We start from the raw sequence: 25,790 nt of genomic DNA, 5'->3' as shown, positions 1-25,790 counted from the left end.
CCTAAGTCCCCTTCTGGCCCCAAATCTATGACCCCCTATGCTAGGATTTCTCCCAAGTCTTCATCCCAGCAGCCTTCTCCCCCTTTCCAGTCTCCTTCCGTTTCCCCGGAGCACTCCCCCTCCTCCGAAGATTTCTTTTCCAAGTGGCTTCCCATCCTGATCTCCTCCTCCTCCTCCCCAGAATTTAACAGCTCCCCACATGTCTTGCTTTCCCTAGTGTCCCTCCAGGGCCTCCCCTGTTGTTTTCCCCCTCCCTAGGAGATCCCCCGGAACACAAGAGCTTCCTATGACTCATCCCCATTGCTGCTCATGGGCTTTTCCCCAGAACTCCCTACCTTTTTCTAGGGGACTTTCCCAGACAGATTTTCCTGCACTTTTCCCCAGGACATCCTCTGTCCTCCCCAAACCCCTGCCTCCTTAGATCTCCCCCAGGACTCCTTGGGCAGGGGCTCCAGCTGGGTCCCGGACCTCAAAATAGTCAGGGATTGCCCTTGAGAAGGCCTTTCTCCTGGCCCACTCCCTATCACCTGCCAGGTTTAAGTTTACTCAAAAGAAGGCGAGCATCTCTCATTAAGTTTTACTAATCACTTGGGGGAAAGGGGGAAATGAGGGGGGGAAGTCAGCAAGGCCCATGGGAATTGGAGCTGAAGCCAGAGGCAGAGGAGAAGGCATTTCGCCTTGAGAGGAACTTGGCTGAGCAAGGAACCCGGCTCTGGCACCTCTTCTTGAAGTTCATTTTATTCCAAACAATGAACATCTGATTCTCTAACACTTTCAGCTTCATCTCGTTGAACATGAGCCGCTCCATGAGCTTGTCTTGGACAGCAAAGCAGGCGTGCATCTTGTCGACTTCCTTAGCGGTGAGAATGGCGCTGCCGTTGGAACACTCAGACACCTTGGGATTTTCTACATACTCCTAAGATGCCCCAGCCCCCCAGAAAGATGAAAGCTTAGTTTATAGGAATAAACAGAGACGTAGCCAGAGCTACAATAAGGAATTCTGGCATCCAGGGTAAACTGGGGGGGGGGGGAGGAAGAGGAGGGAAAGATTCAGGATCCCCCCTCCATCATCACCTTCCAATGCCGTCACCCCTAACCTTGGGGGTCCCTGTGAGAGGCACGTTGTGGGGATCCCCAGGCCCAGAAGTGCAGCAGGTGGAGATGGAACATGCAAATCTCTTGGAAGAGGTTAACTCTCATTGCTATGGGAGGAGCGGCAAGAAGGGAAGGTGTCAGTCAGGTTGGAGGAGAGGGTCATGGATTCTGAGATGACAGCTGAGGGAAGTCTCATAAGGAACTTGCAGAAGAGCAAACGTCCTTCCCCATACCCAGCCCCTATCATGGCTCTTGTCAGCCAAGACCGGCAGCTGTTGAACAACCAATGAAATCATAGGTTGGGAAATATAGTGCCAAGGAAGGACATTGGAGGAAAAGTTAAATAAATCAACAAATGTCTTTCTACCTTATCTGTAAAAAGAAGGGGATGGACTGGATAATCTCACTCTTCTGAATCTAACTCATCCACCCATTCATTCAGCCAGCATTTATGAAATGCCCACCCACTATGTGTCAAGCGCTGTGCTGGGGATAGAGAAGCTTTGAGGACTTTGTACTCTACTGGGGCAAATAACACGGCATAAATACCAAAAAGTGTTCCAATAAATAGAAGATAGTTGGTTTTTAAAAAACTATTTCAATAGTATTTTATTTTTCCAATTTCATGTAATTTTCAATGTTCATTTTTATAAGAGTTTGAGTTCCAATTTTTTACAGAAAATAGTTTTACCAGGGTCAGCAGTGTGGAGTCTACTGCAGCTAGGAGTAGGGTTAAGGGAGGACTTCATGGAGGGTAGGGGTTGGGACTAAGCTTTAATGTACGCTGGGAAGTATAAGAAGCAGAGAAAAAAAGAAAGTGTGTTCTCCAGAAATGGACAAACGCAAAGAGCGAGAGGACAGCTTTCTGGGACAGCAAAGGGACTGTCCAAAAGATACCCGAGGGGGCAGCTAAGTGGCACAGTGAATAGAGTAGCAACCCTCAGGAGGACCTGAGTTCAAATCCAGCTTTAGTGGCTTGACAGTTACTAGCTGGGTGACCTTGGACAAGTCACTTAATCTCAATTGTTTGCAAAAAATAAAAATATAAAAAATATATACTACCCACCTCTCCCCTCTTAGCTTCCAGGTTCCAGGTACAAAACCCCATTCAGCCACATCCGTGATCTCAAGCAAAGTATTAGTCCTCTCTGGGCCTCTACAAAAGGCTTGGAGTCAGGATGGGGGTGAACAAGCATTTATTAAGCACCTGCTGAGTGCCACACACTGAGCCAAGTGCTTTTGCAACTATCTCCTTTGACTGGTGTGATTTCAAATTACAATTTCATGACATGATGTTAATATTAATTTCCCTGTCTCGTTCATAGGACATTTGAGAACATCAGATGAGAATATGGATATGAAAACACTTTGCAAAGGCTGCATCTGATAAGAAGATGGATATGAAAAAGCACTTTGCAAAGGCTACTTAAGCATGATAAATTGTCAATTCTGACTTAGCTCTTTTATCAGCACTTATTATACAATGTCACAATCCCACAGTTGCCTCAAACTGAAATCCAGAAAAAAACTTTAACTTAAAAAGGCCAAGGTTTCCCACTGCATCCAGGGCCATCTCCATGATCAATATCTGGACCCAGATGGCTCTGGAGGAGAAAGTGAGGCAGGTGATCTTGCACAGCCCTCCCTCGCTTCAATCCAGCTCACTTGCATGTTTTGGCATCCCTCCCTGATGTTATGGCCTTCTTCAAGACCTGAGAACATAAAATCCACCAATTTCTCATTCAACAGACATTTAGTTGCTTACTATATGCTGGGGCATTGTGCTAAGCACTAAGGATTCAAAGAGAAAACAGAATCTGACTTCCAAGAGCTTATATTCCAGTGGGGAGATAGAAAACCACAAATTAACATTATTGATGCTGTGTTGTATTTTTATTTATTTTATTAAAATTTCTTGTTCAGCCTACCCCAGAGACTTTTTCAATAGCAGAAGCAGTGAGTTTGACACCTCTGAGATATAAATATATATATATATATACATATACACATATATAAATAAATGCAAATATAAATATATGAGTATATATTTATAAATATAAATGTGTACATATATTTACATTTATATGTGTATGTATGTGTATATGTATACACTAAATACACTAAATATATATATATGTGATATATATATCAATGTACTGAATATATATTATATTCAATATATATCATATATATATATATATGTATGTATATATATATATTTATATATATATATATATATACTATATACAATATAGGTTGGGACAGGTACACATATGTGTTAGACCTTTTCTGCCTCAGTAATCTTCTAGATTCCAGGGATCCTTAACATTCCTAATGTTTTGATCCACCCTTTGACACTCTGGTGAAGCCTTAGCATTCCTTCTCAGAAGAAGGTGTATAATAAAATTAATAGGATTATAAAGGGGGAAATTATGTAAAATTCAGTTTTCAAAATATTTATTTTTAAAATTCAGGTTCCAGGTTAAAAGCCCCTGATCTACTCCAAATGCCTCATTTTATAGATAAAGACAAAGGCTTAGAAAGGGCAAAGGGACATAATCCTACCAAAGCTAGAATTTGAGTGATTTCCTCCAACTCCTAATTAGCCAGATGGTACAGTGAAGAGAGTGCCCTAGCTGCATGATTCTGGGCAAGTCATTTCACCCTGTCTGCCTCAGTTTCCTCATCTGTAAAATGAATTGGAGAACAAAATAGCAAACCATTCCACTATGTTTTCCAACAAAACCCCAAATAAGTCACAAGGAGTCAGACATGACTCAATAGCAATAACATAATATAATATTCTGCTCCTTCTCTGCCAAAGATGTTACAGGTTTCCATCTTTTTTGCTACCTCCAGTGACTTGAAAATAAGTTGGAATTTTGTTTGCCCAGGCTGACGATACAAGCACTTTGGCAAAAGATGCTCCATTTTCCCCTGGGCCTGCCAGCATCCTCTGAACCAGTTTCCTCAAGAATAAAATGAGGGGAAATAGGCTGCAGACAGCCCAAGAATATTGTGAAGAAAGCACTTTGTCAGTCCGACAGAGGCAGTTAAGTGACGCCATAATGCACAGAGCTCTGGGCCTGAAGTCAAGGAGATTCAGCTTCTTCCTGAATTCAAATCTGACCTCAGACACTTACTAGCTATGTGACCCTAGCCAATCACTTAACTCTGTTTGCCTCAGTTTCCTCATCTGTAATTGAGAAAAAATGGCAAACCCTTCTGGTATCTTTGCCAAAAAAAAAAAAACACATAAATGAGGGTCACAAAGAGTTGGGCACACCTGAAGGAATTTAACAACTCAAAATTGTAAGTTGGCTAAATTAAGATGTTGCAGAAAAAGTGATGACTAATATAGCTATATATAATTCATTGTTGAGCCCCATATAAAGTGATTCTGTACTTTTTGATGTATGAATGTAATGTTATATATGTATTTTTCCATTTAATTGTTATTAGTATATTATTTTTTAATGTTTAAACTATGATACCTACTTAACTATTATAATTAGGAATGAGGATAGCATCTTTTGTGTAGGGAACTTCCAGGTGAGGAAACTCCTTTCATATTTGGCATCTCTTTTGCAGTTTATAATTCTAAATAAAAGCCTGGAATAATAGAAAGTAGGATGGTAAAAAAAAGTTGGGCCCTGGGAAAGGCCTAACCATAGTAACTAGAGGGAAGGAGGTATAGGGTCTTTGCTGTGGCAGGGAAGATGCACATATAACTCTCCTAGAGCTCCATAAGATTTGGGTCCAATCCCCAGAGGGCTTTTCCCTTAAGGGACTCTGACCCCCCTCAACTTGGTATAACAAGAGTGGCAGGTTGATAATGCCATCTCCTAATACCCAGCTGCCATTTTCTCTAGCTGATTTTTGGAGGGATTTCCCTAGATTAGAAATGATAACATATAATTGAGGGAAAAGACAAATGGTCTAGGAAAAAAAAGCTTATTAAATTGTGGGTTGAATTGATCAATGATGGACAGAATCAGTTACACCCAGAGAAGGAACACTGGGAAATGAGTGTAAACTGTTTTCATTTTTATTTTTTCTTCCCAGGTTATTTTTTACCTTCAGAATCCAATTCTTCCTATGCAACAAGAAATTCAGTTCTGCACACATATATTGTATCTAGGATATACTATAACATATTTAACATGTATAAGACTGCCTGCCATCTAGGGGAAGGGATAGAGGGAAGGAAGGGAAAGATCGGAACAGAAGTGATTGTCAAGGGATAATGTTGTAAAAAGTTACCCATGCATATGTACTCAAAAAAAAAAGTTATAAAATAAAAAAAAATTTAATTAAAAATAAATAAATAAAATAAAAATAAATTGTGGGTTGCTCATTTAGGGTTCTGGGTTTAGGGTTTAGAATTCTAGAATTACATAACTGATTGTTGCAAAAAATTGGCAACAGTAAAATACTCTACATCAACAATGTTGAATATTGAGAGCCAAGATTTAATTTTGTATGTAAAAATAAACAAGCACATCTGTATGTCATAGCACACAAGTTTGCTTTTACCTTTAATAAATGATAAAATTATATATATTCCAAAGAATTATTTTAAAATAAGTCTTTTTATGATATCATCGTAAATGTTTCATTTGTATACCTATGCCTATATAGCCAATGTCACATAAAAATTTCTCCAGCAAAAAGGGGATATGAGTAGAAAAAGTTTAAGAAACCCTGTTCTAGAAGAAGTCCACTCCTGAAATCTATGATGTCAATGGGATCCCTAAAGATTATCTATTTTCATTGTCAGTTTACAATTCACAGGGAGCTTTCCTTTAAGATAGGGAGCACACGTATGTTTATCTTCATTTTGTAATTGAGGAAGCTAAGGCTTGAGAAGATTAAAAATCCCACATTCAGGAGGTACCAAATGGGGGAATTAACTTGGCCCTCTAAAAAAAACTTCATCTTCTTAATTCAAGTGGGCATTTATTAAGTCCCTACTGTATCACTTAGATCAGAAAGACAAAAAATAAGCAGTGCTCAAAAGTTGCTTACATTTTATCCAGGGAAAACAACAAGCATTCAAAGAGATACAAAAGCTGGGGGAGAGGTGGAGGGAGTGGAAGGAAGAGACTACATTTATCAGATACCTACTATGTGCTAAATGCTTTTTATTATTATTTTACATGGTCCTCCATTTTACAGTTGGGGAAACTGAGGCAAAGGGTAAGTAACTTGTCCAGTGTTACAGAGCTAGTATCTAAAGTTAGGTTTTAACTCAAGTCTTTTTGAGTTCAAGCCCAGGCTCTATCCATGGTGACATTTGAATGCTATTCAATGCTAGTGGCTTTTGAATACTATAATGTATATCAGTGGTCCTCAAACTTTTTAAATAGCGGCCAGTTCCCTGTCCCTCAGACTGTGGGAGGAACGACTACAGTAAAATCAAAAGCTCCCACTCTGTCTCCGCCCCTCAGCCCATTTTCCATAACCCACATAAACGTCCTCAGCAGGCCGCATGTGACCCTCAGGCCGTAGTTTGAGAACCCCTGATGTATACTAAATATGTGTAGCCTCCTTAGACAAGGAACTCCCCAAAAGAGACCCACACCCACTGAAAGCCACAGCTTTTAAGTTCCTCCATCTGTGTCTACCTTTACTTGTCCCCCCAAGGGCACAGTTATTTCCAAATTAAATAGCATAGTAAGAAAAATTGCAACAGAGTCTCCCCCACAATAAATCAGGGGCAACGTTTCCCACAATTACACACCCCAGCAGTAGGAAGGGTGTCAGGACACAGAGCCAAGTTATATGTGTGGTCAGTGCTTTCATTTAGGAGTTTACATAGAACACAAACAATTGAGAAAAGACATAGAGGGTCACCTCACATTTCCAGTGTAGCAGGGTCGCTTGTATCTTCTCGGGATGTCACAATTCTTTTCTCTCTGGACTTGCTCTCTGCAGGGCACTGCTCTACGCTGAGCACGCTCCTGAGCATTACATGGTTAATGTCTCTGCTGCTCTTCTCCAAGACCCCCATCTCTCTCTGTCTCTGTGTGTCTCTGTTCCTGTCTATCTCTTTCTTTGTGCCTCTGCCCATTCTTCTGCTCTCCTAGTGGCTGCTAGGTATTGTTCCCCACCACCAGCTTCTGGACTTCATCTCTTTAGGGACATCTACCACTTATCTCAGTCAGCTAAGATTCTGTTACTAAAAAATCTTTTCCCTCACCAGGGCAGACTGATAGCTTTTTAGTTATAGTCAGAAACCAGAAACCACCAGCTAACAAAAAACAGACAGGGTGATTTCAGGATAAGATTAAGTCTTTTAACCTTTGTATCTCTGTCCCATGCCTGACTTCGGGTTAGAATTTCCCAAGATCCTTTCTGATCTGCTATGAAAATCAGTTTGAGTTAGAGCAAAAGTTAAGGCGACAAAGTCCTTATTTTCTAACTACCTACCCCTTGCTCCTGCCTTTATTATTATATTGTCAGCAGAAAACTGCATGGGTTTATTAGTGTATTTTAGAAAGCAAAAAATCCAGTTTCCCAACATTCTCCCCTGAAGAGGAGAAAAATTGCAGCCCTAATAAATCACATGGTATCCATTCAAATATCTAGAAACCTACATAATAAGCAACATAAACTGAAAAATAATTAGTGGTGATAGGGAATCATAGAACCAAGAAGCCTTGGAGACTATCTGCCTCAACTTTCCCTAATTTGATAGATGAGGAAAATGAGAGCTTGAGGAGTTGTGACTTCCCTAATCACACAGGTGGTCGGATAAGGATTAAAACCCAAGTACTCTGACTTCAAATCCAGCATTCTTTCCAAGTAATACCATGTTATAAAAGTACTTAACATGTAGCATTCAAATTAGAACTGAATACCTCTAACTTGGGTTCATGTGATGAACATAATTTTTTTTTTTGTTGTTCCGTTGTTTTTCAGTAATGTTCCCATTTGGGATTTGCTTGGCAATAATACTGGAGTAATTTACCATTTCCTCCTCCAGTTCATTTTACAGATGAGGAAACTGAGACAAACAGGGTTAAGTGACTTGCCCAGGGTCACACATAGCTAATAAATGTCTGAGGTCAGATTTGAATTCGGATCTTCCTGACTCCAAGCCCAGTGCTCTATTCACTGTACCCAAATCCTGTATCAAAGCAAAGATACAAATCTCCATGTAGTATAAAACAGAGCAATATATAAAGGGCTACTGATGAAATTCAGAGATTAATTACAGAAATATATTACATATACATATGGCAGGAGAACACACACAACATTGCATATTGGACTGTGCCTGACATATGGGAGTGTGCTGATAAATGTTTAACAACCAGCCCTCCACAAAAAAAAAAAAAAAAAAAAAAAAAAAAAAAAATGTATCTATGACACTGTTTAGTTTACTGCTCATAATTAACATTTCTCCATCGTTTTCTTCAGTCTAAGCAATCATTAATATAATAAACCAAGTCCTAATGTGTAGTCTTTGTCAATTTCCATGGTAAAAATACTCAAAATGAAAATTCAACAATCAACTCTTTAGAACTTGGCTCTAGTATACCCCTGGCTAATACAAAGAACAAAGAAGCTGTGAACCACAGCTGTGAACATATATTACATAAAACTGCAAAGAATAAATTCAGCCCCAAAGAAGAAATATGAGAAAACGCTCTTTCCATTCCTTTGCAGAGCTGGGTGGGGGTTGCTGGGAGAAGTCTCTAGATGTGTAACACTGCATATATTGTGATTTTTTTTAAATGCATTGATCAGTTTTGTTTCTTTTTTTTTCTCTTTCTTTTTTTTAATTTGTTGAAAAAAAATCTTTGTCATGAAGAATGATTTTTTGAGAGGGAGCAGAGAAAGAATATAAGAAGAAATTTAGGAGATGTAGAAAAAATATTCGTATACATTTATTTTTATAAAAGCATATTGCATAGCAAACACATAAAGTCATAATGCAATATTGACTTTCACACATATATATTTATATATACATATATATATATATATACTCTTTTGATAAACCACAAAACACATATCGAGTGAAGACCCACTTGTTGTCTGATTTCTTCTAAAGTAATAATCCCTGGCTTGGCTGACTACACTCAAACGGGATCTCAGCCTAAGCCTGTGGCTGGCCCAGGCCACCTGGCAGCATTTTCCCATCCCCTGGCCAGGAGAACCTTGCTGAGCAGGAGAATGGATAAGGATGTCACTCTCCTTAGATGATGCGCATATCCTCTCTCTTTATTTAGAGCCTCCATGACTGGAGCATTAGCAAAGAAAGGGGCTGTTCCGAGGTTCATCCCTCCCCCTTGTATAAGGAAAGGTCCTCTTGGGGCTGGGAGAATCTTGGGCGAGTTCCCCAGCTCTGATAGATTGCAACATCCAGTTTCTTCCTCTTATGAGTCAGCACATTCTGAGCTGTTATCAGGCTCTGACAGTCTCTCCACAACTGGTAATCAGGATCTTCTCCCCCAAGGCCATTTGGTTACCTCTCCATCTTGCCTTTCCTTCTACTCAGAAGGAAGTCTGACAAACTCCTCAACAGGAAATGGAGGAGTGTAAGAGATTGTGTTTGCAGGGTTCCAGCTGTTCTCTGGGGCTACCTTTAGGATGATAGCTGAAAGGAAATTCAGAGCTCATGGAGACCAATCCCCTCATTTTTACAGATGCTCCACTAAAAAGTCTGGCAAATTGCTTAATTTTTCAAATTTTTCAGATAAAATGATTTCTCCTCAGTCTGTCATCTTGCATCTATTAGATAGAATGTAAACTCTTAAGGACACTGAATGTTTCTTTTTATTCTTTGTATCCTGGGAGTAACTCTTATGATACCTGGCATACCATAAGTACTTAATAAAAGCTTCTTGATCACCTTACTGTGTGTACTATACATGCTAAATTTTAGTAGAAATCCATCCTCTCAGTGAAGATGTTGACAGTAAACTCAAGTGACACACCATTCCTTGTGCTTATTGCTGCTTTTCCAGATTAAAACCATAGCTGGCTGGGCTCTTTCAACCAATTTTTCAGTGCAGTGATAGACTGACTATGAGTCTCTGTATTTTCCCCATTTACTACGAGTCTCCATATTTTCCCCATTTACTATGAGTCTCCATATTTTTCCCATCTATTATGACTCCAAAACACATCATTAAGCAAATTTGGTCCTTGCCTAGACATTGAGATTTATGGAGTATAAATTCTGTAACATTCTTGGCAGCACTATACACAGTACATACAGTATTCAATGTGCTTTGTTCTGGGTCTCCCTGAGGATGATAGAATATAATTCTAGACTTGATTCCTGACAAGGCTAAAATCTCTTTAAGCTATCTGTTTTCAAAATCCATACCGTGGTCAGATTGGATTCTGGTATGGAATCCACATACAGAAAAATGCTTGTCCCATAATACCGTACCAAATAGAGGACAATAATAATAGTATTTATATAGCACTTTAAGATTTGCAAAATCCTTCACAAATATCTCATTTAAAGTACTATTATGTACTCGTTTTACAAATGAGGAAGCTACATGTGCAAAAATGTTTGTGGAAGCCCTTTTTGTAGTGGCAAGGAACTGGAAACTGAGTGGATGCCCATCAGCTGGGGAATGAATAAATAAGTTGTGGCATATGAATGCTATGGAATACTATTTTCTGTGAGAAATGACCAGCAGAATGATTTCAGAGAGGCCTGGAGAGACTTACATGAACTCATACTAAGTGAAGTTAGTAAAATCAAGAAAACATGTACTGTCAAAAAATGTTATAATTATAAAATAAAATAAAAAATTAAAAAAAAAGAGAAAAAAAAATCAAGAGAACATTGTACATAACAGTAACAAGATTATACAATACACAATTCTGATGGACTTGACTCTTTACAATAATGAAGTAATTCAGGCCAGTTCCAATGGACTTGTAATGGAGAGAGCCATCTGCATCCAGAGAGAGGACTATGAGGACTACATGAGGATCACAACATAGTATTTTCACTTTGGGGCTTGCTTCTTTTTGTTTTCTTTCTCATTTTTCCCCTTTTTGATCTAATTTTTCTTGTGCAGCATGATAATTGTGGAAATATGTGTAGAAGAATTGCACATGTTTAACATATATTGAAATACTTGCTGTCTAGGGGAGGGGATGGAGAAAAGTAAGGAAGAAGACAATTTGGAACACAAGGTTTTGCAAGAGCGAATGCTCTAGCCTCAGACACTTAACACTTCCTAGCTGTGTGACCCTAGCCAAATCACTTAATCCCAATTGCCTTAGCAAAAGAAAAAAAGTTAATGTTGAATGCATATGTTTTGAAAATAAAAAGTTTATTTTTAATGAGGAAACTGAGGCATATATCTCATATTGTACGAGCTTCCAGCCTGATTTTCAACTTCTGTGGAAAAGAGGAGTGGCAATCTACACTAAATGATGAATATCCTCACATTTGATCATTTACCTTCATGTCCCAGTGACTCTGAACTCCATGTGAGTCATCATCCAAATCCCATTCTCTACTTTCCATCATTTGACTCCTTATTATCGTCTCCCTCAACCTTCCTACACCAAAATTTCATTCTAACGCTACCCAGACTTTCTGCTGTGCCCTCTGGAATGCCTGTTCCATAGGTAACAAATTCCCTTTCATTTTTCCCTCTATTCCTACAGTGATTTTCATAAAGCACAAGTCTAATCAAGTCATTCTTCTTCCTCAATAAACTCCAGTAGCAACCTATGCTATGATCAAATGCAGAAAAGCACTATTTGACATTAAAAATTCTACATAACTTAGTCTTCTTTTCCATTTCCAGTCTTCTTACACCTTATTTCCTGAGATCTTATGTTCTTTGAGCCAGTGATGCTGGCTTCCCAGATATTCCATAGATAAGACACTCCATCTCTCCACTCTGCATGTGTTTTTTCCTGGTTGTCCTTCATATCTGGAATTCTCTCTCTCCTCAATTCCACCTACTGACTTTCCTGTTTTTTCTGAGCTTCGCCTGAAATCCAATCTTTTTTGGAAGCCTTCCCAAATCCTTAATAATTCTAATATTTTCCCTCTGTTCATTATTTCCAATTTTCTGCATATTGTATATTTATTTACATGTTATTTCCTCATTAGATTGTAAGATTCTTAAAGGCAGGAAGAGCTTTTGCATGTGGTTTGTGTGCATAACCATTTGGGACCATTAAAATCTACTTCTTACAAATTAAATATCCTTTCTTGACTTTTTCATTGTCCAAAGTTATGATATAGTGCTATCATGGTCATAAACCAAGGTGAGCTGGACCATATCCAGTCCTCTAGGATGCTATATGTGAGATCAGTTTTGGACCAGTAAGGTCACTCCATCCTATAGCACCAACTTCCACCAGTATCAGTAGCAAATTTCATCTAAGGAGCCAAACTTGAACTTAAGGATTCATTCTCTCTCTTCTTGGATTATATCACTTCCTTGAGCCCTTCATTATATATTCATCCACTTAATATCAGATATCCAGAGAAAACTGAGGCAAAATGTATAAGATCTTTCTGGTGGAGTCTCCAGGCCCAGCTTCATTTCCATGTGAGAAAAGTTTATTACCCGGCTATGTTTAAATCCTCTGGAGGTAGTAGTGATGATGATGATGATGATGATGTTGATGATGATCAAGAATGAGTAAGAAAATTCAAGTCCTTTCCCAGCCAAAGGAATGACCGAGGTCAGAAGAGAGCCCAGAGCACTATTAGCAGATCATGATACAGGGATGGCATAGACCTCAACATCCAGGTGCTGTATGGTGGTAAAGGAGCGCAGGCCTTTGCCTATCATCCCTACTATAAGGGATTTAGTATGAAATTTTATGGTGCTTTGGGGGGGAGCTTTCCTGAAGAATCACAAAAGAATAAACCTTTTATGTCTTGGCTGGAGCATGTCACAGGTGGGATATGTAGTAGTACAGTACCAGGGCAGAGAAATTTGGGCAGTTACTGGATCTGCGTAGGATGTTGCTTAAGCTTTGAAAATGCAGTGCTCTGAAGCATTGATATTTTGATTGATATTTTTGTTGGAAAACCCTTTTTCTAATTATCATCCAATAAAAAAAATTAAAGGATTCTTGCAGTAAATCTGAAATGACTCTCCTAAATGATTCTCCACAGTTCAATAACCATAGCACTCATGCTTTTGTGTGTGGCTCCATAGGTACTCTGTGGGTCTGTATCACAACTCTCCCCAGATGTAGTTGTTCTTTCTTACTAGTCAGTCAGAAGACACAGTGAGACCAGAGGGGAAAAAACATCAATGAAAAAGCCCAGCAAGAAATGTAGAGATAGAACATCCCCTACTATAAACTCGAGGTATATTTTCTCACAAATAGACATTATCATGGGATTATCATGTAAAGAACCCAGGGCACCTGCATAGAAAGGCCCCATGTGTCTCTGATACTGCAAAGTCAGTGTTATTGTGATATTCTTCTCTTTGGGCTTGTTCCCTGTGGGTTATACTCTTCAAGTCTGGGGACACACTTGGCCATCACATTGTGTCTCTTCTGCTCCCTGCTGGGTCTTGCATCCCTGTGACTATTTATTTTTCTCTTGGACTTTTCTCACTCTGACAGTCTTCTATTTACTGTTAGATATTACCCCTGACACCAGCTTCTGGACTTCATCTCTTCAAGGTGCCCCACCAGCGTTCTCCTGCCTACTAGACTGTAGTGACTTGAAAGCCTCTCCCTTCATCAAGACAGGCTAACAGTTCTCTAGTAATAGAAACTATATGATCCCACACCTCGCTGATGAAAGCTAAACAAAATGTCCACAAATAAGATTAAGTCTTTTATAATGTCAAGATCTATGTTGCTTTTTTAATGCAAGAATTGCTTTATTTTAATGATTGAACAAAGCAAAAATTACACTTTATTCATAGCCATTTCATACAGTAAGAACAGTAACATTTGATTCTCCTGAAGTTGTCAAGAGTGGTCTATGAGAATTTATTTTAATTGCTTACCCCTGATCTGGGAGAATATAAACATATGAAAAGAGGTAGAAAATAGAATTCCATGTTTAGGGAACAGCAAGTAAGATGATTTTGGTGAAATAGAATATATGCCAAAAGGAGCGATATGAAATCATCCTGTAAAGATAATTTGGAACCAGATTGTAAAAGATTTTAAATATTAAATTGGAGCAGAAGAGTGACATGGTCAGACCTGGGCTATAGGGATCTCATTTTAGTAGCTGAAAGGAAGATGAATTAGAGATAAAAAGCTATGGAAGCAGGGATGTGAGAAGTGATAAGAGGATGGATTAGGGTTTAGGATTAGTGGAAGGGAGGGATGAATTTAAAAGATGTGGAGGAGGTAGGACTGACAAGACTAGGCAACAATCTGGGATACAGGAAGGGGATGACGGAGAGGGTAAAGTCAAGGGTGAAGCTAGGATTTTGTACTTGAGTACCTAAAGGGATCTCCTTTGTTCTTCTGCTGAGATTGGATAACCAGGGGACTGTAGATTCCACATCCAATACTAGTTTCCCATAAGCCCTTAACATGCATTTGTTGGTGTTTCTTCCTTACATTTCCCCATCCTCTCAGTAACCTGCCAGGTAGGAAACCTTCCATCCTTAGAGGCATAATCTCTTCCAAAATTACCAGAAAAAGCATTTACATAGGAGTTGATAGATCCTTTTGCTTTTCATAAAATAAAAAATATTTTTTAAAGTCAATAAGAAATCTGTTAACAGAAGGACTACCAACAATGAGCAATCTATCTTGGCAAGATGTACACCACCACTCAGGACACCAGGCACAAGAGTTTGCAGAGAGGAGGTACTAGAGTGTATTGAAAAGAACACAGATGTGGAGTCAGAGACTGTGGGTTTGATTCCTGGCTCTTAGCACTGACATTTGGCAAATAATTTTCTCTCTCTGAGACATAATTTCCTCCTCTGTTGAATTAGATAATCTTCAATTCCCTCTGAGCTCTAAGTGCTTATTTCCAGCTCCCAACCATATTCAATACTTTCCAAATTCTCTTAATAGATATGTTCATTGTTGTACTCAATATAACTATGTCCACACTAGAGCCATAACTAGAATGTGGTAACTTGGGGCTTTGTCATGGGGCACTAGAAATTTAGTGTAAGATCGTAGAATTTCAAAGCCAGAAGTGATCTCAGAGGCCATCTAGTTCAACCTCTCATTTGACAGCAGAATAAAATGAGCCCCAGAAGGCCTAGAATTTTTATGGTAGCAACTAATTCCCCTTCCCCTTGTGAGCAATTAAATTTGTCTAAATTTTGTGTATTAATTATTTTCACCTCGCCCAGTACAGGGTTGCTTTGAGGGCGTTTCTTGCTGTTTGCCCTGTTACTAGTTATGGCTCTAGTCCGTCTGCTCCTGGCATTTTTTTTTCCTTAGGTGTATGTCTCCATACCTTTGAGATATCCCCTCTCAATATTCCCTTAGCTGGCTGCGTTCCCTGCTTTTCAAGCATCCCCAACATCTTCCCCAACTGAGCTTCCCCTCACCGTCTCATGCTTCGTCCTATTTGACCAGACGTCTTGTTTGACCAACCAGTTGCTAAACGACAGCAATACGATCAGGACCAGGAGCAAGATTGGCTTGTAGTTGAGCAGCCAAACGATAATAGTCCATATGGAGTCTGATAAATCCATCATTGCCTATAGGCTTCCTAATAGATGAGGGAAGCATGCTTTGCAGGAAGGCTCTGTGGCTGCCCATCTCCACTCTGGTTCTTCACTCCCCCCTATCCCTAACAAAGTGCTTCTGTGACATGGGCTGGGCTGGGCCACACCCTTCCTAGATCATACACAGTACCCCTCCCCATTTCTGCCTCCTGACTTCCTTCAAGTGATGCTAAAATCCTACTTTCTATAGGAAGCCTTTCAACCTCCCTAATTCTAGTGTTTTCCTCTGCAGATTATTTCCTTCTTATCCTATATATATAGTTTGTTTGTACATATAGTGGATTCCATATTACCTCCCCCTTTAGACTATAACCTTCTTGAAATCAGGGACTGTCTTTGTCTTCCTTTGCATGTCCAGCACTTAGTACAGTGTCTGGTACATAGTAGATGTGTCACGTTTCTGACCTACTTGATTAGATTATAAATTCCTTGACAACTGGGTCTTTGCTAAAGGTACATTTGCTTCCCTGATGTCTTACACAAAGCAAGTGTTTGGTTGAATAACTGAATTCTCCTCTCATATTTCCTTTTGTAGGATTTTCTTCTAGCATTCATTAAATATTTGCTAATTGTATGCAGCCCTTTTCTTGGCACTTAGGGGAGGGGATGCAAAATTATAAGGTTTAATCAAGACCCGATCCTTACTCGAATGTAGTTTAGCATCCAGGAAGGATAAGACAGTTATTGACAATTCTAATGCAATTATTACCCATTACATATCATGAAAGAAAAAAAAAATCCTTTTAATCAAATGTGTAAAAAATGTAGTTTTATTGATAAATCCAGAAATTTCTGAGTAGCAAGCCTTCTCTTACCAACTCAAAAAAGACCTCTCCCCTCAATAGTTTCCAACTGCTTCATAATTATTTCATAACAGTTTTGAAACAAAAGAAATTTCAGAGTAAGATAAAAAAATAGAACATGGTTTCACTTAAGGTTTTTAGGATTACTGAATGAAGAAATCATTGCCAGCATTGCCACTTAACCCTAAGTGAATCTCCTTAAAACTGCTCCCTCTATGTATTCAATTTTTTAAACATTTAATTTTTTCTCAATGACATAAAATTTTTAACATTCATTTTAAAATTTTTGAATTCTAAATTCTCTCCCTCTTTCCCTTCCCTTGAGAAGGCAAACATTTTGATAAAAATTGTACATGTGCAATCATGCAAAACATTTCCATATTAGCCACATTGTAGAAGAAAATGCAGACCAAAAGAAGAAGAAATAGAATAAAGAAAAAAAGGAAAAAGTCTGCTTCGATCTAAATTTAGATTTTTATCAGTTCTTTCTCTGCAGGTAATTTAAATAGTTTTTTTCATCATAAGTTCTTTTCAACATACATTTTAAAAACTGAATTCTAAATTCTCTTCCTCCCTCCTTATCCCCCTCATTGAGAAAACAAGTCATTTGATATAAATTATACATGTGTAATCATGCAAAACATATTTTCACATTAGTCATGTTCCAAAAGAAAACATAGGCCAAAATAAAAATCCAAGAAAATAATTAAAGTTGGACTGCCTGCCATCTTGGGGAGAGGGTGGGGGGAAGGAGGGGAAAGGTTGGAACAGAAGTTTTTGCAAGGGTCAATGTGGAAAAATTACCTATTCATATATTTTGTCAATAAAAAGTTATAATAATAATAATAATAAATATTATAAATACTGCTATATAATAGCATATGTGCCTATAGTAAGATTTATAAATAAATTAATTAATAAACAAACAAATAAATAAAGTTTTAAAAGTATGCTTAGATCTGTATTCAGATTCCATCAGTTCTTTCTCTGAGATATCCTTTCTCATGATGAATCCTTTGGAGTTGTCTTAGGTCATTATATTGCTTAGAATAACTAAGTCATTCACAGTTGATCATCTCATAATGGTGCTGTTACGGTGTAGAATTTTCTTCTTATTCTACTCATTTCATTTTGCATCAATTCATGCAAGTGTCTCCAGGTTTTTCTGAGAGCATCAAGCTCAACATGTGTTATATCACAATAGCATTCCACCACAATCATATACTACAAATTGTTTAGTCATTTTCCAATTGATGAGTATTCCCTCAAATTCCAATTCTTTGCTACTAAAAAGAACTGCTATATAGATTTGGGTATAGTTCCAACAATTCTACCAATGGTGCAGTAGTGTCTCGATTTTCCTATATCTCCTCCAACATTTATCATTCTTTTTTTCCATCATATTAGCCAATCTAATAAGTGGGGAATAGTAACTCAGTATTGCTTTAATTTGAATTTTTTCAATCAATAGTGACAGAGCATTTTTTCATATGACTATGGATAGCTTTGATTTCTTTTTCTGAAAACTGTTCATATCCCTTAACCATTTATCAAGTGGGAAATGGTAAGTATTTTTTTTAACAGATTTAACTTAGTTCTCTATATATTTTTAAAAATTAGGCCTTTATCAGAGATACTTGCTGTAAAATTTCCCCCCAATTTCCTGCTGTCCCAAAGAGGTTACTTTGGTTTGTGCAGAACCTTTTAAACTTGATATAATCAGTGATTTATTTTACATTTTACAATGTTTTCTATCTCTTATTTGGTCAGAATTCTGTTTTGATTGTGGTAGAGGAATGTAATAGAATGTTACTGTACTGGGGGGTGGGGAGGGAAAGAAGGAAAGAATGCATACAAAAGGCCAACCATTCTGAAAGGTAGTGCAGATCTATACTTAGGGATGTTATGAGGACCAAATGAGATAATGGATATAAAGCATTTTGCAAAGGTTAATGTACTATATAAATGCCAATTATTATTGTAATTATTTAGTAAGTAGCAGTAGCAACGACCGTAGTAGTGGGGTGGTGGTGGTGGGAGGAGGAGGAGGAGCAGGAGTTGTAGTGATGGTAGTTGTGGTTTACATTCTAATGCACTTATCAGGTCTCCAGTCTGGTGATAATTTCATTTCCTGAGCCTTCTGTTGTACCCTTCTGCATAAGCACTATTTCTAGATCAAAGAAGGGGAATACTGGTGAAAGTTTAACTCGGTGAAGGGGAAATGTATGCAAATATATTTCTTTTAAGTTTGATCTTTTTTGTTAACACTTTCTAAAGTCTAGACAATCAACAAAACAATAAATTTAGTCCTGATTTATAGCATTGCATTGCAAAGATGTGATAATTGTTTTTACAAATTGACTAAACCTAACTAAACAAATTGACTAAACCTAAACAAAAGTAACTAAACTGCATACTGTTCGACACAATTATATTACTGGTAGGTACATCTCTCAAATAAATCGGTAAAAAAAAATATTTTTACAACAATCTTGGCAGTATTTTTTTGTGGTGGTGGCAAAGAAATCCAAACAAATTAGGTATCCATCAATTAAGGAATAGCTAAACTAATCATTATTAAATATGAATGTTATAGAATGTGCTGTGAGAAATTCCTAATGGCTGTCAGAGAAATTTGTAGGATGACTTGTATGAATTAATGTAGAGTGAATTAAGTAAAGTCAACAGAACAATTTGTATAAAGACTAAAATTTTGTCAAGAAAAACTTTGAAAGACTTAAGAACTTTGATTAATTCAAGGATCAATCTCTACTACAGAAGACTGATGATGAAATGTGGCCCCCATCTCTTGACAAAGAGAATGATTCGGAATGAAGTATGTAATTTTTTTCAGAAATAGCCAATATATGAATTTGTTTTGCTTGACTATATTTATTTGTTTTGGGAGAGAACTTTTCTTAGGAGAAAGGGAAAATATTATGAGGAAGAGTGGAAAACTGGAGTTAGTGATTCCTCACCTCCCCCAAAAAAGTTTTAGTGAAACATAAATATACACAGACCTACACAAGAGAGTGGAAGAAGTCATAAAGGACAAAGACAAAGAAGGCAGGGTTTCTACTATCTTAAATGTATTTTAAACATAATAGATATATAGTTTCAAATATAACCATCAGTGTTTCTACTACTATATTAAATGTATTTTAAACATAATAGATACACAGTTTCATATACAATGTCTTTTTCTGCTCTTCTTTGTATATGGAAATGTTTGTGTTGGTGAGTTTTGTGAAGTTCATAATGGAAAATGAATAGAATAATAAAAAAAAAAAAAACCCAGCAAAATGATTGGACCAATTCCCAGATCTACTAATTGCAGATAACTACATGTCTTACCAAAACCATTCCAACAATTTCTACTGGTTTTTTTTGTTTTTTTGGTTTTTTTTTTTGGTTTGTTTTTTTTTTTTTTTTTTTTGGCTTCTTTCCCAATCTGATGGGTAGGAGATATACCTTCAGAGTGGTTTTAATGTTCATATTTCTTATTATTAATAATTTGGAACATTTTTTTTTAATGTAGCTGTTGGTAGATTGGATATCCTTTGACCACTTATCTATTGGGAAATGGATTTTGTTCTTAGATGTTTGTTTTAATTCCCTGTGTATCTTCAGATGTTTATTCGAGAATGGATTTGCTTCAAAGGTTTCCCATCCCTCCCCCAACCCCAAAGGGCTTTCTCTTCTAATTCTAAACACACTGAATTTGTTTGTGTAAAACCTTTTCAACTTTGTGAGTCAATCTCGAAGCAAAAATGCTATCTATGTCAACAGAAAGAACTGATAGAATCTGAATGCAGATCAAAGAATACTACTTTCCACTTTCTTTTCTTTTTTTCTTACATGACTAATGTGAAAATAAATTTTACATGATTGCACATATATAATCTATACAAAATTGCTTATTGGGTGGGTGAGGGAGTGAGGCAGTGAGGAAGAAAATTTAGAACCCCCAATTTTTAAAATTAATGTTTAAAAAATATCTTCATATGTAATTGGGAAAAATAAAGCAGTACTGAAAACTTTGAGTCAGTATTGTCCATTTTTTCCTTTATGATCATCTCTTCCTTGTTTAGTCAGATATTCTCTCCACAGTTTTGAAAACTATCATCTTCTAATCTTCTCTGATTTGTCTTTGTTATGATATTTTATATCTAGATCATCTATCCACTTAGAATTTATTGTGATAGTGTGACATATTGGTCTGAATCTAATTTCTAATTTTTTCCCTAGCAATTCCTTGGAGTAAGATTCATTCAATGTCCTTGAGTTTATCCAACATTATAGTACTATATTCAATTCATTATAATGTGTTCCATTTGAGGGCACCCAGCCCAGCCATCTCTTCATTTCTTAACCTCCAGACCTTTCCATCATCCTCCATCATATTTTCTTCTTCTTAAGCTCCCCTCCTTTTCTCATGTTCCTTTTATGTATTCTTTTCTCCCTTAGAATGTAAGCTTTTTGAGAGATGGGACTGTGTTTTGTTTTTTGCATTTCTATTCCTAGTATTAAGCAGTTCGTTTACTAATTTGTGTTACTAGCACTTAACAAAATGCTCTTTAGTTCAACTTCACTTAGTAAGTGTGACCCTGGGCAAGTCACTTAACTTTAGTTGCCTCAGTTTTCCCATCTGTAAGGTGAGCTGGAGAAGGAAATGGCAAACCGCTCCAGTATCTCTGCCAAGAAAACCCCAAATGGGGTCAGCCATAACTAATTGATTAAACAATACTACTTGTCCAGGTGCAGAGAAAAACATGACTCAAGGCTTTAAAACCTTATAGTTAATTTTCTTTATATACATATGTATATATATATAATTAATTTTTATAATTATAACATTTTTTTGACAGTACATATGCATAGGTAATTTTTTTTTTTACAACATTATCCCTTGTACTCCCTTTTGTTCTGAATTTTTCCCCTCCTTCCCTCCACCCCCTCCCCTAGATGGCAGGCATTCCCATACATATTAAATATCTTATAGTATATCCTAGTTCAATATATATATGTGCAGAACCAAATTTTGTTGTTGTTGTTGTTGCAAAGGAAGAATTGTATTCAGAAGGTAAAAATAATCTGGGAAGAAAAACAAAAAAACAAACAAGCAAAAAATGCTCACAGTTTACACTCATTTTCCAGTGTTCCTTTTCTGGGTGTAGCTGATTCTATCCATCATTGATCAATTGGAATTGGATTAGCTCTTCTATATGTTTTAGATATCCACTTCCATCAGAAAACATCCTCATACAGTATCATTGTTGAAGTGTATAATGATCTCCTAGTTCTGCTCATTTCACTCAGCATCAGTTGATGTAAGTCTCTCCAGGCCTCTCTGTATTACTCCTGTTGGTCATTTCTTACAAAACAATAATATTCCATAACATTCATATACCATAATTTACCCAACCATTCTCCAATTGATGGACATCCATTCATTTTCCAGTTTTTAGCCACTACAAAAAGGGCTGCCACAAACATTTTGGCACATACAGGTCCCTTTCCCTTCTTTAGTATTTCCTTGGGATATAAGCCCAGTAATAGCACTGCTGGGTCAAAGGGTATGCACATTTTGATAATTTTTTGGGCATAATTCCAGATTACTCTCCAGAATGGCTGGATTCTTTCACAACTCCACCAACAATGCATCAGTGTCCCAGTTTTCCCACAGCCCCTCCAACATTCATCGTTATTTGTTCCTGTCATCATAGCCAATCTGACAGGTGTGTAATGATATCTCAGAGTTGTCTTAATTTGGATTTCTCTGATCAATAGTGATTTGGAACACCTTTTCATATGAGTGGAAATAGTTTTAATTTCATCATCTGAGAATTGTCTGTTCATATCCTTTGACCATTTATCAATTGGAGAATGGCTTGATTTCTTATAGAGTCAATTCTCTGTATATTTTGTAGATGAGGCCTTTATCAGAACCTTTACCTGTAAAAATGTTTTCCCAATTTGTTACTTCCCTTCTAATCTTGTTTGCATTAGTTTTGTTTGTTCAGAAACTTTTTAATTTGGTGTAATCAAAATTTTCTATTTTGTGATCAATCTCTAGTTCTCCTGTGGACACAAATTCCTTCCTCCTCCACAAGTTTGAGAGGTAGACTATCCTATGTTCCTCTAATTTATTTATGATCTCATTCTTTATGCCTAAATCTTGGACCTATTTTGATCTTATTTTAGTATGTGGTGTTAAATGTGGGTCCATGCCTAGTTTCTGCCATACTTATAGTTAATTTTCAAAAAAATGTGCTGATTGAGCAATTACTTCTAATCTGTTCCATTGATAAGTTCTTTTTTTTAATAAATATGAAATATTTATCAGTGGTGTGGTCTATTGCAGTGTTGCTCTGTACCATTATGGAGAAGACTAGTTACTCCTCCTGCCTTCTAGTTCCCCCCTCCATGTGACTTTCTGGTTACTAATAATATAGACCAGAGCTTAAACTTTTTCTGCTTTTAACCCCTTTTTGCCTGAGAAATTTTTATGCAATCCTTGGTATATAGATATGTAAAATAGGTATACAAATCAATCATTTCCTGATAATAAATCATAATTTCGTGACTTAAAATTTAAGAAACTTTGATGTAGAAAACAGCATTGGCTTTGGCATCAAAGACCCTTGGTTCAAAATCCAACTCTGCTATCTATTATCTCTGTGGGAATTCACTACGTCTATGTCTTAGGCTTTCATGTTTTCTCCTTCTAAAGGGGTTGAAGTGATTTCTTCCAAATTCCAATGCATAATCCACAGCTCTTTATCACCTCTCTGCACCCCAGCATTATTGTGAACCTGCTATTTTCTTGCATATACCTGGTTGGATTCAGGATAATCTATTTTCTTTTTTTAAAAAATGATAGAGTAAATATCAACCTGAATATAATCCAATTACTTCAGTAGAATGTCATATTATTAGTTGTTAGACAAAGATCACACACTGACAGAATCATCAGGAAAATTATTGCTAAAAAATTGCATAATTCATGCTGGAAAGTAAAAATCATCCTCCCTCCCACCTCTCCCCATCCATTAAGAGGACAAGACATGTGATATTAATCAAATATGTGAAATCATGAAAAACATATTTCCATATTAGCCATGTTGCAAAAAAGCAAGAAAAACAAAGATTTATCTATTCTGATTGTGATTTTGTATGTTCTTCATTTATTTTTCAGAAATGAAGCTATTTACCCCTTTCCCTTTTCGTTCATTTCCTTCAGGAACAACAAAGGGTAGATGTCCCATGGTAATGATGACTTCATCATAGTTGCTCATCACATAAATTTTTTTTTTTTAATGTAGCATGATTATAGTGGCATTTTATTTTTCCAAAAACATGCAGATAGTTTTCAACAGTCACCTTTCAAAAAGATTGTGTTTCAAATTTTTCTCCTTCTCAACTCCTCTTATCCCCCCCAAGACAACAGACAATCTGATATAAGTTAAATGTGGGCAGTTCATCTAAACATATTTCCACATTTGTCACGCTGAGCAAAAAAAAAAAAAAAAATCAGCTCAAAAAGGGAAAAAAAATAAGGAAACAAACAACAAATAAAACACAATCTTTGATCCACATTCAATCTCCACAATTCTCTCTCTGAATGCAGATGACACTGGAATTGCAGTGGGCAGAGTGCTAGGCCCCATTCAGGAAGACCCATCGTCCTAAATTCAAATCCAGCCTCAGACACTCACTAGCTCTGTGGCCCTGGCAAGTCCTCATCAGTAAAATGAGCTGGATAAGGAAATAAAAAGCCATTCCTGTATCTTTGCCAAGAAAACCCCAGTGACTCAACAGCAACACTAATGTCCATCTCACTCTATTTCGTCCAGAAGTTTCCATTTTCTTTCTTTCTATTCAGTTTCCTCAGATTAGGTGGATTGAACTAAACATTGTCCTAAGATTCTTCTAGATCTGATGTTCTGTGCTGTAAGGCAGGAGGAATCCAAGGATGAATTTCAAGTTGTTTGTGAATATGAATGGAAAAAATTAATCTTCATTTTCACTGAAATTTAGAATTCCTTCGAGTTATTTAAAAATATGATTTCGAAAAGAGGGTCCACACCTCTTTTCCAGACTGCCACGGGGCCCATGGCACAAGACGGGCGAGAATGCAGATTAGAACACAGAATGCGGCTCTAAAAGAGAGTTTGACTGTTTTTGTGTCATGGATTCCATCTTCCATCCAGAAGCCCATGGAACTTTTTTTCAGATAACCGAAGGAAATGTTCATTTCAGTTAAAGATTAGTGTTCTAGTTCATGGATTGAAAGCTATCTGCAGACCCCAAAGGAAGCTACTTCCATCGCAGATATTCTAAACGTTCTATACCCGGGATGTCCCTCAGAGGGGCACTTTGATATCCCAGCACTCCACGTGCTGACATTCGATGTTTCTGGATGTTCTTGGTTATGAGGTCACGTCCGCACGGCAGTGACGCCATATTGTCTGTTACGTCATGTTCTCTTGGACCTCGCAAGCTCTGACGTCCTACATCCCTTCATTTTTCGGGTCTCCGTTCTGTTTTCCGGGGTGCCTTCCTTCCTCTGCAGCAATCGGTGAATTTCCTCTTCTAAATCCCCATGGTCCTCATTGCTTTCACTTCTGCCCTTGACTGTTCGCGTCTGGACTCAGTCACGTCGCGCGTGATTTATTTGCTAACTGCCTTCCCCGCCGGTTTCCCACTCAGGGCCTCTGCAGGGGACAGGCCCCCACTCTCGTTTGGCTGCAGGTACAGAGACTGCGAGCAGGGCCCGACGCCCCTCCCGGGGCCTTAAGCAGTGGCCAGCAGCGCTGCCCGTCGGGGATGTGCAGACCAGGAGGGACCCGAGCGCCTCGGAGACTGGAGCGCGGTGATTCTGTAGTGAATCTGAGCAGCGGGAGTCGGAGTCTGGAGTCCCGCCCTCCGAATTCAGGACGCGCTGACTGGCAGCTGCCTGTAGGCGTCAGGCCAGCTCCGCTCCTCGAGGGCGAGTTTCACCAATACTACCAATTTCAAATCCAGGCAACTAAGCGTGGAGACGAACACCTAGGCGGCGCCCGAGGAGTACTCTGGCCGCCAGGGGACGCTCTAGGACAGTGTCTCCACGCACTGGTCTTTAAGCACGCTCTCCATGGTGCGCTGCCGCTCTAGCCAGTCACGTCGGCTCTCTGACCTGGCGTGCTGGAGCGTGCGCGCCGCCGCCGCC

General features: G+C 38.0%; 1 protein-coding gene across 3 annotated transcripts; it reads right to left on the bottom strand.

Moving 5' to 3' along the window:
• Positions 1-563: 563 nt before the first annotated feature.
• Positions 564-15,853, bottom strand: TEX46 (testis expressed 46). 3 transcript variants are annotated; one of them, XR_012487598.1, is made up of 3 exons: positions 15,597-15,820; positions 6,952-7,058; positions 564-916 (listed from the first exon to the last, which is right to left on the bottom strand). XR_012487598.1 is itself a non-coding variant. In XM_074297630.1 (3 exons), the coding sequence occupies exons 1-3, from the start codon at positions 15,744-15,746 to the stop codon at positions 620-622; spliced, it is 549 nt and encodes a 182-aa protein (XP_074153731.1). In that variant the 5' UTR covers positions 15,747-15,853; the 3' UTR covers positions 564-619. The 3 variants fall into 3 exon arrangements, 2 of the variants coding, with proteins under 2 accessions (XP_074153731.1, XP_074153732.1); XM_074297630.1 differs by having other exon boundaries at positions 6,957-7,058; positions 15,597-15,853; XM_074297631.1 differs by lacking the exon at positions 6,952-7,058 and having other exon boundaries at positions 15,597-15,819.
• Between the last annotated feature and the right edge of the window lie 9,937 nt (positions 15,854-25,790).

The sequence above is a fragment of the Sminthopsis crassicaudata genome, chromosome 3, assembly GCF_048593235.1.
Source record: "Sminthopsis crassicaudata isolate SCR6 chromosome 3, ASM4859323v1, whole genome shotgun sequence".
Taxonomy (NCBI): Eukaryota; Metazoa; Chordata; class Mammalia; order Dasyuromorphia; family Dasyuridae; genus Sminthopsis; species Sminthopsis crassicaudata.
Note: the sequence above shows the minus strand (reverse complement) of the source record. Positions and strands in the feature narration are given on the sequence as shown.

Coding starts and splice junctions, on each gene's coding strand:
- TEX46 (XM_074297630.1), bottom strand. CDS start 15,746: ATGATGGATTTATCAGACTCCATATGGACTATTATCGTTTGGCTGCTC. Junction 7,059..15,596: donor ATAGGACGAAGCATGAGACG/GTGAGGGGAAGC, acceptor TGTAATGCTCAG/GAGCGTGCTCAGCGTAGAGC. Junction 917..6,956: donor GACCCTGCTACACTGGAAAT/GTGAGGTGACCC, acceptor GGGGCATCTTAG/GAGTATGTAGAAAATCCCAA.